This window comes from Sminthopsis crassicaudata, chromosome 3 (genome assembly GCF_048593235.1).
Source record: "Sminthopsis crassicaudata isolate SCR6 chromosome 3, ASM4859323v1, whole genome shotgun sequence".
NCBI classification, from domain to species: Eukaryota; Metazoa; Chordata; class Mammalia; order Dasyuromorphia; family Dasyuridae; genus Sminthopsis; species Sminthopsis crassicaudata.
In genome coordinates, this window is record NC_133619.1 from 328,058,175 (window position 1) to 328,076,378 (window position 18,204).

Below are 18,204 nucleotides of genomic sequence, written 5' to 3' on the forward strand. Positions count from 1 at the left end.
CTGCAAAATCCAGAATTATAAAGCCCTTAATGTTGAAGCCCCCACCCCCTTCTGACCTTTTCTTGTATTGGTTGGGAAGTCCAGGCTTAACTCTAAAACATGGAAATCTACCTAGAGACTAAAAAGTCTACTGAGAGACTAACTAAAATTCTACCCAGAGACACAGAATGCTAGCCCATGACACATTCTTTACCATATTAGGAACTTAATGCTGTTTTTTTCTAAGATAAGGGAACACCTGTGACTTTTGGCTATAGCACAACTTGTCATTGCCAAGTTTCAAGTTATAATTAGGGTATAGGTTGAGGCCACATTCTTATGAGAGGTTTTCACTCAGTTTATTCCATTCACGTCAACAATAATTCTCATTTTTCTCCAATTTTTCTTTTTTGCCTTTTTTTCTTATTTGAATTTTAAGATACTTTATGAGCTCTTCCAAGAAGGCTCATTATTTGGCTGGATCATTATTTTGGCTTGAGACCAATTCATATCCCCTTTTGAGATTTCATATGTCGGCATTTGTAACCTCCCACTTCAAGGCTACAAATTGCCAGGGCCACACATACCAATCTTCCCTGGAAACACATGAAGACAAGCCGATGTTAAGGTGCCAAATAGCCTTTCTTTATTGGTAATCTCAGCAGGGGTTTGCAGGAAGCAAGAGCAAGTGTATTTATGTCTCTGTGTCTCCTTCTCTGCTTCCCTGAATCTCTCTACATCTCTGCCTCTCTCTGCTTCTCTCCACATCCTTCTCATGCCTGTGGCAAAACTGGCCATTTATATTTACTCTCTTCTGGGATTACCCTGTGCCTAGCCCACTCAGCACTGTGTATGTGGATCTACAGAAGGGAGATAGCTGGAGTTAGTGCTGTGTCTTAAAAAAAGATCTAACACCTGTTAAGACACAACCTCCTGCCTCAGAGTCCAAGGCTCTTTTTACCTCCTGGGTCCACTCTACCAGCTGACATGGCATACATGGTAATTCTCAGAAGGAAAGCCTCTAACATATTCCCCTTTCTGTTTAGCGGGGACTGCTCATGAAACCAGCTTTGATTTAAAAATATAAAAATATATCCACATTTAAAACATAGGCTTAGAGTAAAAAAAAAGTACAAAGATGCAATAAAGGGAATGAGAAGGGAAGTGTGCTTGAGATTCATTTGTGGCAAAGGGACGAAGGTCTCATCTTTAATTTCTTCAGACTGACAAGGGGCGTAGAGCTGGCCTTCTCCAATGGGGTCCAGACTGAAGAGGGGAGATGAGTGGAACTCATGAATGGAACTCCAGAATCTGTTCAGAAACTTGTTTTATGTTCTTTACTAGGGAAGCTGAAGAGAGCTGAATTGAATGGAAGAGGCAGTTAACACTTACAGTTAACACTTGACTAAGACCCGTCAGCTGGCTTACTTGGACACTGTTCTGTTGGGTCACATGCCCCTTTCACTCAAGTGAGACTGACCTTTCCTGAAAGTCTTCCAAGCTATGTAGAGCTGGAAAATTGTTTCATTCCATCTCTTTGTAAATTCTGTCTCTCCAGAATCTGTTCAGAAACTTGTTTTATGTTCTTTCCTAGGGAAGCTGAAGAGAGCTCAAGCCTGATTTTTCTCTGCCATGTTGGATTTGCCCATCATAGATGTTTTATAAGTGCTAGATGATCTTGAGGGATCCTTCCAGAACTGAAGTTATATAATTCTAAAAGACTTTATTGTTTCTCCCTTCATATTTCTTTCAAATTATATTCTTGTCAGGATGTTCCTCTCTTGATGGGAAGGTGAGGAAGTTCAATATGTATTCTCTCCTAGAACCCATACCCTGAAATAGAACCCTGGTACTTCATTGCCCTGATAGTTGCCCTACTACTTCACTGATGCTTAATGACTGCTTTGCTTTGGAGTGATGCATAATTGCTCCTGCCACCAATAAATTCAAGAGAAATAAAAGGTACAAAGGCCTTCTTCTCCTTTGTACCTTTTATTTCTCTTGAATTTATTTGTTTCAATAATTCTTCTTGCTAATGGCAGAATTCTTTGAAAAATGCAGACGCAGGATTTGGACCCTCTGGGTTAGACAAAATACTGGATGTGAGCTTTAGGGTTAAATCAAAAAGCACAAATACAACCTCATTAGGCAGACACATACAACGGATACTTTTATCCCTGGAACAAAAGGTAGTGAGGTGGCACCTAAGCGACACAGTGGATAAAGTACTGGTGTTGCCGGTAGGAAGATCTGAGTTCAAATTTGGTTTCAGACACTTAACACTTATTAGCTATGTGACCCTGTGCTAGTCACTTAACCCCTATTGACTCCCCTCCTTTCCCTTTCCCAAAAAAAGAAATGGATAAAGTTCTAATATGTTCTCTCTCTCTCTTAAGATACATCAAGCATTTTTCATATATTTTTAGGAGGCATGATGATTTAAAGAAAAGGCATTGATTTTTGTCTTTGCAATGTAACACCTGTGTGACCTTGGACTAGTCACTTGATTTTTGTGGGCTCAATTTCATTGACTATAAAACCAAGCAACTAGATTACCTTACCTTTGATAGTATAGGGCTAGGAATGGTATCTCTGAGTCAAAGAGTTTACAGAGTTTATTGATTTTGGGAGCAGAGTTCCAAATTGCTTTTCAGACTGGGTGGAGTAATTCACAGCTTCATTAACAATGCAGTAAGATGTCTTAAAAGGGTCTATACACCTGTAATATTTGTCATTTTCCCTTTTTATCAATTTTGCCAAACTGGTGGGCATGAAATAGAAATTCAGAGCTGTTTTAATTTTCATTTCTCTGTTTATTAATATGAAGCATTTTATAAGGTTATTATTGATAGCTTGGATTTCCTTCCTTGAACGTTCCCAATTCATATCCTTTAAACTTCTTTCAGTTGAAAAATGACCCTCATTCCTATAAATTCAAATTAATTTTACTTTTTGGTATATCTTAGAATTAAAATAAAAAACCTGCTACAAAGGTTTTCCTCCAGTTTATGGTTTCCCTTCAATTTTAACTACTTTGATATGATTCATGCAAAAACTTTTAAATTTTATGTAATCAAAAATATTTATTTTCTCTAATTTTCTCCCTCCCTTAAGAATGAATTCTTTTTCTACCCATAGTTAGGACAGATAACTTCTTCCCTGATCCTCTAATTTTTTGTTGGTGACCTTTTACATCTAAATCATGTCTGCAGGGTTGTTAGTAAAAGTGTAACAAATAACTGTGTTTTTTTATTATAGCTTTTTATTTACAAGATAAATGCATGGGTAATTTTTCAATTGCAAAATCTTTTGTTCCAACTTTTCCCCTCCTTCCCCTGACCCCTTCCCCAAGATGGCAGGCTGACCAATATATCAAACAACTATGTTTTTTAAAAAGCATGCAGGACACATTTTAAAGTTTAATCTTGTTATTAATATTTTTCCATCACTTACTTCAGTCTAGTCAATCAACAAAACAATAAATCAAACTCTGATTTGTTTGCTATTTTTTGAGATATAAATGCTCATACAAAAAATTTAATAATTGGATCTCAGGAAGCAATTCTAGATGGCTTTGGCACCCTTCATCTATTCACCTGGAGCTAAACTTGGTTTACTTTTTGGTTATCTCTTTTAAAGTCTTTTTCACATGATGCTATTAATGCTGAAAAAGAAAATGTTTTATATTATAAAAGAGTTATATTAATTTATTGGAAATGTAAAATTTTGCTGCTACTGTGGATGAAGTTGGATATCCAGTATGAGTGGGAAAAGAATTTGTTTTAATACAAACTTCTAAAAATATGTTCTTTAAAATAGGATTTTGGACAGTTTTGGTAGGAAAATCATCTAGGGCATATCTTTTTTTTAAACACTGTGGAACAGTGATTCACTTGTGAAGGAATGATTTAATATTATAAGAGTCAGAGAAAAGACCTTTTATTTATTGAAAAAACTTTGCAAAATTTGGTTTTTAAGTAATACCATTTCAAGGATGTCAAAGAGATCAAAGACCTTGTTGAGAAGTTTAAAGCAGGGCATGCTGAGTGCCTCAGCTAATTTGCACATAATGATTTAATTACTAAAGAAGGCTAAATTGAGAAAATGAGAACTTTTGTAAATTGTAGGAGGGAAGGGTACAATTTAGAAGGGACTATTTAAATGGGTAAATTTGAAAAGAAAAAAAAAATTGAAAGCCCAAAGATGAATCATTGTGAGTCTGGAAGTTCTCATTTAAGCTTCTGATTGATGGGAAATGAACAAGACAGTTCATGGAGAAAACATCACTTGGGAAGGAGAACTTAATAGGAGTTAAAAGATCCAGCAGGGGCTAAGCAAATACAATTGTAGCAGTTGTAGCTACAGTTAACGGAAGCAGTTATCAGAGAAGTCTTCAGCTGAGTCATTCCTGATTGGCTACAAGGAATTGACATCATTGGTCAAGAGCACTGACTGATTTGTATATGTGCAACTCTTTGGAATTCCATTTGGGGTTTTCTTTGGCAAAGATTTTGGAGTAATTTGCCATTTTCTTCTCATTTTACAGATGAGGAAACTGAGGCAACAGTTAAATGCCTCACCCAGTCACATAGCTATTAAGTGTAGAGACTGAATTTGAATTCATGCATTCCTAACTCTAGGACTGGCTGTCAGGAATGCATGAGTTCAAATCTTCTGTATTTCCTAGAACTAAATAATTTGATGAACTTGATAGTTGTCTGGCTTAAAGAGAATTGTTATTCACATTAAAAGCTAATACTTTCTAAAAGCTCTTTTAGAGATGGTAGTTAATTGAAAAAAGCCTTTAAAGGCTAAGTTAAAAAGAGAAGAGAGGAGAAGAGGGAAGAGAAGAGAGGAAAGAAAAAGGAAAGTAGAAGAAAGAAAAAAAAAAACATTTATTTCTGAAGAGTGAGGACCAACAGTCAAGCAGTGAGCAGAATTTCTTGCATGTACTAGTAACATGGAAGCCTGAGATCTAGACTTGTCAGTTGCCTTAGCACATCCATTTTCCTATAAGTAACAAAAGTAATTATTGAGTATATTGTTGAGAGTGTGATCTGAATTATATGTATCTTGTGATACATTTAATACTTATGTAGTTATTTTAACATATTAGTTTCTATAATCTCTTTTGCCTTAATGTTGAAAAAATGGTTATCTTAAAGATGTAAAATTTAATTTTCTTTTAAGTAAGATGGTTATATAAATTTAATGTACTCTAGTATAGTGATGGGCAGATACATGGCTCAGTGGGTAGGGTGCCAGGTTCAGAGTCAGAAAGACTCAACTTCTTGTGTTCAAATCCAGCCTCAGACACTTTCTAGTTGTGTGGCCCTGCACAAGTCACTTAATCCTGTTTGGCTGCATTTCCTCATCTGTAAAATGAGCTGGAGAAGAAAATGGCAGACTACTCCAGGATCTTTTCCAAGGAAACCCAAAAAGAAAAGTTGGACATGATTGAAAAATTACTGAACATTGTGCTCATAGTTTTCTTGATTTTGAAACCCATATTTTTGTCTTCCTGATATAAAATTCAGCATAGTCATTGCATAATCTTTTTGAGATGTTCTTTTTATTGAAAAAAATTATATCAGTAATCACCAGAAATATTAGTTTCTAGTTTTCTTTCTCTGTGTTGTGTTTCCTCAAGACTATATTTGTGTCATATAGAGAATCTTTAAGTTTTTGAAAATAGTTTATGCAATATTGGAATGAATCGTTCCTTGAATATTTGATATTTACTAGTTTATAGAAACAGATTGAACTTACCTCTGTGTCCATTGAAAGTAATGATATAAGTCAATGAGCAAGCTTCTCCCAGATACCTGTGTAGCTTCAGGGTCTTACATCATCCTTGATAGGGCTTCATCAAGAAGAAGTTGGGGTTTGTTGTTCTGCCTACCCTCCATATATATGTTGCTTATTTCTTTTATTTCTTAGTTCCTGCAACCAATAAGCTTCACGTTTCCCATTGCTGCTCCCTCTAACTGTTCTCATAACTCTGCTTCCTGTAACTCTGAGTTTGGAACAAGCAGTGGTTCTTTTATCTTTTATCTAATATGCTCTACAACTTGATTTCCTACAGCTCTCATTAACAATCAGATTGGATCTCATGTTATCTGCAATTCTGCCATTTGTTTTCAGAAGCTAATGTCAGGTAACTAGTTTACTAAACATTTGCCCATATATAAGAAAGATTCCAGTATGTTTAAAAGTTAGAAACATATTCTCTTTCCATTTGCTTTTCTATCACATATCATTCTTTGGAGCAACTGAAATAAGTAATATAAACTATACAAATTAGGTTGCTTCTTGAAGAAAAGAGTGAGGATGGCAGATACTATGACTCTTAGGAGAGTGACAATCTCTTGCTACATTAAAATAAATTTGTCTCTTGAATACATTTTGATGATACTAATACTCTGAGTAATATTTGAATTATATTTAAAGTAATGGGTTGCTATGTACATTAGAATTGAGAATTTTGTATTAAAATTTTCCTTTTGTGTAGGCTTTATTTGGTTTTTAGTTTCCATATAGACATATATATATTACTTATAATGTAATTTTTTTACATCAGGTTTTAATTGCTGTGTAGTTCACAGATCTTATATATACATGTTCCGCCTTTATAAACTTACTCATAAATTCTTTGTGGTTTAGTAAATTGATTTTTTGCATGAGCTATTAATTTATTCTTTTGTCCCAGACCTGTGACTTCTCTAATTTCTAGGAGATTTCTAGTGATGAAATGAGTGGATGCTCATCAGTTGGACAATAAGTTATGGTATATGAATATTATGGAATATTGTTGTTCTATAAGAAATTATCAGCAGGATGATTTCAAAGAGGCCTAGAGAAACTTAAATGAACTGATGCTAAGTGAAATGAGCAGAACCAGGAGAGCATTGTACACAGCAACAATAAAATTATATGATAATCCATTCTGGTGGACATGGCTCTCTTCAACAATGAGATGATTTGTGCCAGTTCCAGTGGTTTTATGATAAATAGAGCCATCTGCAACCAGAGAGAGCACTGTGGTAACTAAGTGTGTATCACAACATATTATTTTCACTCTTTTTGTTGTTGTTTGCTTTCATTTTGTTTTTTCTCATTTTTTCCTTTTTGATTTGATTTTTCTTGTGCAACATGATATTTGTGGAAATAAGTATAGAAAAATTGCACATGTTTAATATATATTGGATTACGTGCTGTCTGGGGGAGGGGATGAGGGAAGGGAGGGAAAAAACTGTAATGCAAGGTTTTGCAAGGGTAAAGCTAGAAAATTATGCATGCATATGTTTTGAAAATAAAAAGGTTTAATAAAAAACCCAAAACCAGAAATCAAAAATAAACAAAAAAATTAAGGAAAATCATCTCTCTATCCTTTGAATTTAGAACACTAACTTTATTCAGTTCAATTAATTATATTATTTTATTTGTACATCAGATTTTGTTTATTAGATTGGGGTGCTTCCAATGAAGGTGGACATAAATTCTGGTCCTTTACTTACGGATATACACTTTGCTAGAATGACACCGAAGTTGTCAATAACTAGATTGCACCAAAGATCGTAACTGAGTTATCAGGACAGGTTCCCATTCAGGATACTTTGCTTTCATATTCTGTAAGGGGAGCTGAGTAGAAATGGCAATATCCTCTTCTTTTATGTCCAGATCCTTTGAAGATTCACAAAATTAGGAGTTCACCTTATCACCCTTGTACCACCATTGTGATAAGTACACATCTCATTCTTTCTTACTAGATTGAACGCAATATTTAAGCATTCTTCTATATATCCTCTATTACTTGGTCTCTTGATGCCAACAAATAGATATTTGTTAAACAAAACAAAATGTAAGGATATTTAGCTATTGATACAACTGTTTTTGAGACCTAGCTGCAATTCTCATGCAATGTGACTTAGAATAGAGCCTTTTAATGAAGTCTTTTTGAAAGCTGTAATTTATGGAGTACTCTGTATTATATACATGCAAAAAATAAATTTAAGCTAATTTAGAATAACATCTATTTGTCCTGTGTGTCACACTAAGGCACAAACGTATTTTCTTATAAATAACTTATTTGATATGCATAGACCAAACCAATGAAACCATTAAAAAAAAAAAAAACATGCTGGACAATCTCTATTGGCCTCTTCCAATCCATGTTTTTGACAGGGGATTATTCTCAGATACCTGTTAAGGAAGGATTGGATACCTCTGGTAGTCTGGTGGAATCCTCCTTTCTGAAAATTATATTTAACTTCAGATCCCCAAAGCAATCTCCTTCATGGGGATCTTGACTACTCTCTTTGCTTGGCACCCTACCATGGCACCCCACTTATAACAGTCATTGAAACCTTAAGTGGGCCTTTTCTTTTTAAGTGGGATTTTTATTAAAAGGTTATAATGGGAGTTTAGAGAAACAGATCTCTGGAGAATCCACCTAAAGAATCCACCTAACCCCCCTCACCTTTTAATTTTTACTTTTTTGCTTTCTTTATCAATTGAGTGCTGTCTCTCTTAAAAGAAGCAAGATATTTGCAGAAGTCTGAATGGTAGAGAATGAGGAGGGCTCTACATCTAAGTCTTCTCTCTCAACCTTTTGGCCAAACTGCAGGCTGTAAGATGAGCCTTTTCTAAACATTTCTGGAAACCCTAATAAAAATATCTCCAACTAGAGATCTCACCCAGTCATTTTCTGTCCCTAATCTCTGCTCTGTTTCCTTCTAGGCTTTGGTCAATTCACCTTCAAATAATAATCACTAAACATCAGTATTGATCAATTTCAGGAAGCTGATCAATTCACTGGATCTTCAATCAACTCCTGTCCTATCTTTCAAGCTCAGCACCTCTCCAAAATGAGACCCTATGGGATGATTTGTGCCTATTCCCAGAAGGAAACAGCTTAGAAGATGAGATCATTACCTCATACCTCAAAGGACTTTAGGCTGCATTTATTTGAAGGGAAATTAATTGTTGGGGTGAATGAATCTAAGCAAAATACTACACAGTGTCTGAGTGGGCCCCCAGTAAGGTGCAAACTGTGTGCTAATTTCTGCTATTGTGCCGCAGTAACCAACTTTGCACCCCTGGGGTGTCACCAAACTTTGGCTTCAGTTCATCTCTATAACACTTCCACTGCATTACATCCCTAGTTTCTGGATACTATTTAACTAGTGTCCCAGGATTTGGCCTCTAAAATTTCTGTGTTGGTCTGCTAGACCCCCTTCTGTTTAGGGACCCCAAACTCATTTTTCAAAAGGTTTCTTTAACAAATTACATAGTGTGGAAAAGATGAGGTTCTTGGTAGCTGGGTGTAATTGGCAGGGAGAAAATGGAGCATTGAAGGAATTGTTCCCTGGAGCAGACAAAGAGAAGGCTCTGATAGAGATTAGTTTAGCTGCATGGTCCCACCCTGTGGGGAGGTCCCTAGTCAGAAATTCAGGTTATGTCAAACCTCTGAGGTCTATTCTCTATAGAGGTCATGGGCAGCCCCATCTTGCTGTGCCCAGCCAAGAAATCCCAGTCATGCCCTTGAGGTTAAATTTCTCTACAAATCTGCCTATGGACCATGCCATCTTTGCTAAACACCTTTGGGACAGTCTGCCATGACACTCTGCCTTGTGTTTTTCTCCTCACTCCTCCCCCATGCCACATGGTTTTTCTCCTCTCATCTCCCATTATGCCTTCTGGTGTCTGTCTCCTTATAGCTAATTAACTCTTTAAAGGTGATAAATCCCTTTTAATATTTAGTCTGTCAGATAAAAGCATGCTCCAACCTCTTGAAATATTTCTTCCTTTTAGCTAATTGTGAATTTCACTAGGGAGCATGTATTTTCCATTATTAATTATTAAAACCCCTTTTCTTGCTATGTGCTCTCCCAACTCTATTTCTATTGTATCTCTTCATTTTGTCTGTAACCTCCTCTTCTAAATAAACCTACCTTTTGCTGAAGAGAATGGTCATTATGAATTCTTCAAATGACCAAACCCCAACATTTTGGTGCTTATTTGATCACCTACAAACCTACATTTGCTACATCAATCACATCATTATCTATGTTCTTTTGTATATTTATTTTGATAAATGTTTCCTAATTTCATTTTAATCTGGTAAACTTGCCCATACATACCTGCTGCCCATACACTTTTATTATAGAACATCTTCTGTATTTACATAAATTAAGGTCTTCACTTTTTACTTGGATTACTGCAATTAACTTTTGATTATTTTTCCTATCTCAAGGTTTTTCCCCCAACCCATCCTTCATACAGTTGCTAGGGTGATATTCCTAAAACATAACTCTGATCATATCATTCCTCTGCTCAATAAACTATAGTGGCTTCCCATTAGGTGTAAAATTAAAAACAAAATCTTGTTTGGCACCTAAAGTCTTTCACAAAATCTTAGTCTTACTATGATGCATGACTTCCTATGTTCTAGAGAATAGCCAACTGATCCTCCTGCTAATATACATGTATAAAACACACACACACATACACACATATATATGTATATATATACATATATAAAGATCTATGTTTGTATATGTGAATATATAAATCTATGTATATACATACATATGTGGACATATACTTACAGATTTATGTTCACATGCAAAAATGTACATACATAGCTATGTATGTATACATATATAGATGTATGCTCGTGTATATACACATTCATGTATTATTATATGCATGTGTCCATGTGTGTATACATATATACACATATAGATTTAATACAAGGTAGTTTGGAAGAAGATTCTAGCAGCTGGAGATACTAGAAAGAGACTTCTATAGGAAACTCGTTGAGTTTGGTTTTGAAGTAATATAAGGATCCTGAGAAGCAGAGGAGAGAGAAGAATCTATCTAAATGCTCTCAAAGCCTGGAGTATACAGTGTGTGAAATCCAGTAATGATGTGTGTATAGAATATCAAGAGAGGCAGTTTGCCTGGACTGTACAATATGTAAAGGGAAGTTATGTATCCTAATATATTAATATATCTATACATTACTATACTGATATATAAATGTATGCACATGTATAGATATATGTGATATGTGTGTATGTATATATACAAATACAGACATTGTAGTTTTGCAATTTAATAATAATCTTTGTGGGAGAACTGGAATTAAATTTTTCCTTGGGGGTTCTAAGGACTGTTTTTATTTGCCAAATGTTACTCAAAAGTACTTTTTAAACTCCTCATTTAATTATTTCCTTTAATATAATGATCATATTCTTTTTTGCTTTTTTGAATTTTCTGGAATCTCTGTAACCCTGAAATTGCTACATCTTGGCTCAGCCTCTAGATTAATCATTTGCAGCTATGTGATTTCCAAATCTCTAACTGGGTTATTTTCTGTTTATTTTTCTATTTCAATTGTCTTATCTGCAAATTTAATTGGTCCAATTTCCATGATTCCATATTGGTATTTTTAGGTTTTCTGTAATGTTCTTCATGTTGATAAGATTTTCATTATTTTTGCTTGATATTTTTTGGTATCATAAAGTAATAGATTGAGATTTTTTGTAGTTGTTTTAGTTTTAAAATTTTTTTGTTAAATTCTGAACTGTCTCCCTCTCTGCTTTCCCATCCCACAATAGAGAAAACCATCATTTGATATATACACCCCTATACACATACATACAAATGTATATATGTGTATGTGTGTGTATGTATGTATATATTCTTTCCTTTCCCCTGATTACTCTGGGAAAGATACCTAGTAATGAATGATATTGCTGGGTCAAAGGATACAAACAATTTTATAATCAGCATAATTCCAGATTATTCTCCAAAATGATTGTATCAGTTCATAGTTCTACCAATAGTGAATTAGTGTCCTGATTTTTCCACATCCCCTACAACATTTGTCATTTTCCTCTTCTATTATTTTAATTAGTCTGATAGGTGTAAGATGATATCTCAAAGTTGTTTGAATTTGCATTTCTCTAAAAATGATTTAGTGCTTTTTTCATATACATATATAGCTTTGATGTAATTTTAAAAACTGCCTGTTTTTATCCTTTCACCTTTGCTTATTTATCAATTTATCAATTTATTCTCATAAATTTTACAAAGTTCTTCCTATATTTAAGATATGAGACCTTTATCTGAGAAACTATAAATTCTTCCCCCATGCACTTTCTGCTTTCCTTCTGTGACAATTTTATTTATACAAACCTCTTATTTATTAAAAAAAACTTTTAAATTTGATGTAATCAAAATTATCCATGTCCATTTTATAATTTATAATGCTTTCTATCTCTTGCTTATTCATAAATTCTTCTCCTATTAATAAATCTGATATTATGATCCATATACTTCTAATTTGCTTATAATGTCTCCTTTGATATCTAGGTCATGTATCCATATTGATTGATAAGTTGTACCAGAAGTTAGTCTACACCCAATTCCTTCCAGACTTGCTTTCCAGTTTTCTCAACAAAATTTTTTAACCAAATAGTGAATTCTTATCCCAAAAGCTTAAATGTTTACATTTGACAAACACAAAGTTACTATAATCATTTACTACTATGTATTGTATGTCTACTCTGATCCACTGATCCACTTTTCTATTTTTTAATCAATCTTACTAGATAGATTTTCTAACTACTGCCTCATAAACCTGTTTAGGGAAAGCTACATGGCACAGAGAATAAAGTGCTGGTCCTGGAATCAGGAGGACCTGAATTCAAAACACTTCCTAATTTTGTGATACTGGACTAATCATTTAGCCCTATTTGCCTCAGTCTCCTTATCTGTAAAATGAGCTGAAGAAAGAAACAGCAAACCACTCCAGTATCTTTGCCAAGAAAACCCTAAATGGGGTCACAAAAAGTCAAACACAACTAATTGACTGAAGAAAAAATAATACAGTTTAATATCTGGTATTGCTAAACCTCTTTCCTTCATATTTTTTCATTAACTCCTTTGATATTTTTTGACCTTTTGTTCTTTTGAACAAATCTTGTTATTTTAGCTTGAGTCTTTTTTAAATAGTTAAGCTGTTCCAGGTTCTCTTATCTCTTATCATGTTTTTTCTCGGCAGGGTTCATTATACTGTATGTTCCTGAAATATATCATACATTTCGAGATAACAAGTTTTATTTCCCTTTATATTTTCTTTACTTCTGATGTTTTGGTCTTTGATTAACTTGACTTACAATATTCTTTGCTTCAGGGTTCTTTTGTTTGCTCATTTCCTGTGCCTGCTTTTTATAAACTTATTTTTTTCAGTTTTTAATAGTATTTTTTTTCAAATAAATGTAAAGATAGTTTTAACATTCATTTTTGTAAAACTTTGTGTTCCAAATTTTTTCCCTCCCTCCCTTACCTCTCCCCCTGCCCAGATAGCAATTAATCTGTTATAGGTAACATGCAATTCTTTTAAACATATTTCCATGTTTGTCATGTTGTGCAAGAAAAATCAAGCCAAAAGAGAAAAAAATGAGAAAAAAAAGTAAACAAATAACAACAAAAAAAGATGAAAATACTATGCTTTGATCTATATCCAGTCTTTTAGTTCTCTCTCTGGATGTGGATGGCATTTTCTATCCCATGTCTATCAAGTTACCTTGAATCACCTCATTATTGAAAAGACCCAACTTCTTCACAATTGATCATCACATAGTTGTATTGATACTGTGTACAATGTTCTCTTGGTTCCATCTTCTTGGAAGTCAACTAGACCATCTCCATCTAGAGTTACATGAAGATACATAAGGCAAAAAAATATGTATGTATGTACACACATATACACACATGCATATATATATGTATATGTATATACATATATATACATATACATACATACATATACATACATATACATATACATACATACATATATATATACATACATATATATATATATATATATATATATATATATATATATATATATATATATATATATGTATTGAAGTTACTTTTCTGTCAGCACCTATTCTTCTCTGAATTTTGCCATAAGAGTAAGCCTTCTCTAGGAACTAGGGGACTGGACTAAGTCAGATTCTTGCCATTGATCCTTGTGCTTATATTGTATAGACGAGCCTATTGGGAACATTATTAAATAGTAAGTATATAATAATTGTATACAAATTGATTGATAGAATAATCTCTTCTAGAACCATTTGGTAAAGATTTTTTTTCAGTCTCTCCTTGGGACTCACATAGAAAACAAGTTTTTGGAAACTCAACCATTGTAGTAGAATGAGCTGACCAGGTTGAACATGGTAGGTAGGCATGCAGTGAATACTTGCCAATCAATTGTATTTATTCCATATCACTGTAGTTTAAAATATAAAGTCATAAACATGTCTTAGTAGGTGCATTATATTCATCTCATTAAACTCCTTCACTGGAGACTGTCATTACTCTATCCTCTGCCCTTCCCACTTTGATCTGGGACACACCCTTTTTCCTAAGCCAGACATCGTCCATTTCAGTGGATTCACCTGGTTATGCAGAGGGACCAGTTGCGACACAGGTAAGCAGCAGCATGTTCAGAGGGAATGTTTTATTAGTTTGGAGGATGAGAGGCATTGTCCATTTTAATGCTTTCCACTTAGATCTTTATACAGGCCTAATTTCTTACAGCCTTTACAAGGATACATAGCCTACTTGCAATATGCATGGTCATTATTGACATTCTCTTTCCTACTCTATTTTGTATTCTTTATATGTGATTTCTTCAATTTCCCATGTATTGTAGAATTGTATAATAATCATATTCCTTTCTGTAATCAATTTTTTCACCTGTGATAAAGAAAAAATTTAGTCTTCTATGAAATACATTTATTAATTTTCATGACTCACTTTATTCTTTGTGTGTAATTTAGTTTTCTCACCATCTTTGACTCCTCTTGGTGTGCCAGATGGCTTTTATTTTTTCTTTTATTTATTTATTGACATTTTAAATACTTTTAAAAATACTTTTTAAAAAATTGTGCTTAGTGTCCCACGTTCTAAATGAAACCATTTCTAACAATTGTTACTTTGATTGTCTAGCTCTTACACTTAGTTTCAGTGTTATGTTTCACATCCAGGGAAAGGACATTCTGCTTTGTCTGTATATAGCTCCTGAAGTGTTTTGAGTTTTTCTCTTTCCACAAATTTGCAACACTACAGGGAATACTCAGGTGGTATTGCTTGTTTAGCTTCATTCTCTAGGGCTTATCAAGTTAAAAACTAGTAACCTAAGGAAATGCCTTCTTATTTGCCCCAAACCATCTATATATTATATCTGCACATTAGCTCCCCACCAACATCTTATTGTATCTGCGGGGAGAGGATCCCCAAAGCATACTTGATGAGATGCCGGAAGACCTTATCATTAATATTGTTTTTTAGTGGATATAAAAAAGGAAAAAATAATGCTTTAAGAGGGTATAATAAATTTATTCTCCAATGTCATTAAAACTTTTCTAACTCTGAAATAGGAATTCCTTCTCTATCAAAGGCCATTGACTCACAGGGGAAAAATATGTCATGCTTCATATGCAAGTAAAAAGTACCTCCATTTTTTAATTAGTGAAAAGAAAATATAAAACATATACCCAACACACTTAAAAATAAAAATGACAGGAAGCATGAAAGTTTAATTGATTATTTAAAATGAATGTGATATAACATGACAAATGTGGAAATTAAAAGGATTGAACAAGTTTAACTTAGATTGGGGAGGGGGGAGATAACGGGAGGGAGAAAAATTTGGAACATAAAGTCTTTTTTTTCCCCCCTGAGGCTGGGGTTAAGTGACTTGCCCAGGGTCACACAGTAAGTGTTAAGTGTCTGAGATCAGATTTGAACACGGGTCCTCGTGAATTCAGGGCTGGTGCTCTATGCAATGTGCCACCTAGCTGCCCCCGGAACATAAAGTCTTACAAAACTTTGAAAACTATCTTTACATGTATTTTAAAAAAATAAAATACTTTAAGAAAGAAAAAATGAATGTGGTAATAAAATATACTTAAATTTCACACTATGGGACAGTTAAGGAATAGAAAAAGATGATAAAGGGAAAAAGAGTAATAGGGATGAGAGAAAGTAGACAAGGATATAGAGGATCAAGTGAAGTCATCAACAAACATTTAAGTGCTTGCTTGTGTTAGACACTGTATCAAGTGCTGGGTGTACAAAAAAAAAAGGCAAAACAAAATAATATAAAACTCATCTTAAGGAGATCACAGTCTAAGGGAGTGATAATTATGCAAATACTTTTGTACAAACAGGATACAAGCAGGATAAATTGGAGATAATCTCAGAGCAAAAGTACTAAAGGGGATTGAAAATATTTTGTGGAAAGTGAAATTTTAGCTGAAACTTGAAGGAAGCCAGGAAAGCCAGGAGGCAGAGATAAGGAGGGAAAATATTCAGATTATGGGGGGCACCCAAAGAAAATGCAGTCAGGAGATACAAGGGCAAGAATAATTGTGCCACTAGATCTATATGGTAGTTGAATATGAATAAACTATAAGAAGACTGAAACAGTAGGAAGAAGACAAATTATGAAAGGCAGCTTAAATGCCAAACAGGATTTTATATTGAATCCCCAGGAAGTAATAGGATCTAGAAAGGTTCTTGAAGGGTAGTGAAGGAGTGATGGGGCATGATCTCATCTGTACTTTAAGATCATCAGTTTGACAGCTGAATGGAGTCTAGATTGAGGTGAGGAGAAGCTTGAGGAAGGGTGACCCTCTAGGATGAACTGGCAAGGAAGAGATTCACATCAGGAATGAGAATGTCCATTTGCATAAATCTCTCATCTGCAGGATAAACAACAAAGAGGAACTAGAAAAGGAGGAAGAAGCCAAAGGAAACAAAAGAGAGAAGAAAAGCAAAAAATGAAGGTAGGGAGTTCAACAGTCAGAGAAAAATATGGACATAAGTTTTTGACCTTTTTTTGTATTGTGTACTCTTTTGGCATTCTGATGGAGTTATGATCTCTTCTCAAAATATTTTTAAATGTTTAAAACAAAATACAAGGAATTACAAAGGAAAACAATTATGTTGAAATAGAATATCAAAAAATAATGTTTTAAAGTTCATGAACCCTGGGGTAAGAAACACTGAGAAATGAAATGAAGGAAAAAAACACTAAATGAAAAAAAAAGGTGTAGCGTGAGGAAGAATGGTATATATAAAGGCATGAAATTACGAGGAGTAGACTTTTGTTATATTGGACCATCTCTCATGATACTGGACATGGGTCCTAGCCCTCCTTGGTGAAGGACATAAGTCTTCTGGAAAGATATGGCAAAGGCCTTTTTTTTTTTTTTTTTTTGTTTCCAATAGTTAGAACTGTCTTCTGAAGATTGTTTAACTGAGGGCCATGAAGATGCATTCTTGTCCCCCTCTGTGTCCTACCTGAAAGATATCTGAAGAGATCTGTATATAGTCTGTGGTTCAAAGTTCCTAAACTTCCCAATTGCTGAGAATCCTCTTTTTCTTCTTTATTTTCTGAGCACAATACAACAATCAGAGATTGCAAAAATCATTTTTCTGTCCCCGTTAATTCAGGAGCAACATGAGGTTAAATTAGAGAGCTCTTTAGTTTCAGAGATGAGTAAAGATAATCATACCCTGGCTGACCACAAGATCTGATTCTTATGAATTGCTTGGATATTTCAGATGAGAGGTGAAAGCAAACTCTGTCCATAGTCCCACAAGGTTGCAACAGGCAAATTTAATAAGTATAATGGGCATTTGGGTATTTTAAGTTCTCTAGGAATGCCTTGTATAGATCTTAACTACATTAACTAGTTAATGTAGCAGAAGAAATAAAAATCTGCTGCCATCTCATGCTTCCTTCTATAGTCTAGGGAAGACCTCAGAGAAGACTGGGCTTACATCTTGAGGGTCTTGATCCCAAAGAGAGTCAGATTCTGACCAGTTCTTCTCTAACCATGGAATAACCCCCCAAAACTTTAAACACAACTTAAATGACGCTGATCATTGTGGGATCTGTCCAGGAGGAGCTACTCTTTCAGCTTGAACAAAATTGTGATACTCAGACTCAAAAAACCAAACCAAAACAAAACCTTAGGTATGGCTTTTGTCCAGGATTATCCTGAAATGCAAATAAGAGGGTCTCTCCTCACAAAGATGCTTAATGCATAATATGAGTATCAAACCATGTAGTACGGAAATAGTGAGGAGTTACCATTTAATAAAAAAGCTGGAGAGATCTCTAGAGAAAAG

At 34.3% G+C, this 18,204-nt stretch overlaps 1 protein-coding gene across 2 annotated transcripts in view; it reads left to right on the plus strand.

Annotated features, from left to right (window-relative positions):
- The window catches only part of LOC141561551 (uncharacterized), a 41,598-nt gene that overhangs the window by 7,793 nt on the left and 15,601 nt on the right, over positions 1-18,204 (plus strand). For both annotated transcript variants that reach the window (XR_012488081.1, XM_074301337.1), the window contains exon 2: positions 16,776-16,853. Coding sequence is in view for 1 of the 2 variants with exons in the window: in XM_074301337.1 (XP_074157438.1) it covers positions 16,776-16,853 (78 nt within the window). In the remaining variant the exon portion in view is untranslated. The remainder of the gene's footprint in view (positions 1-16,775; positions 16,854-18,204) is intronic.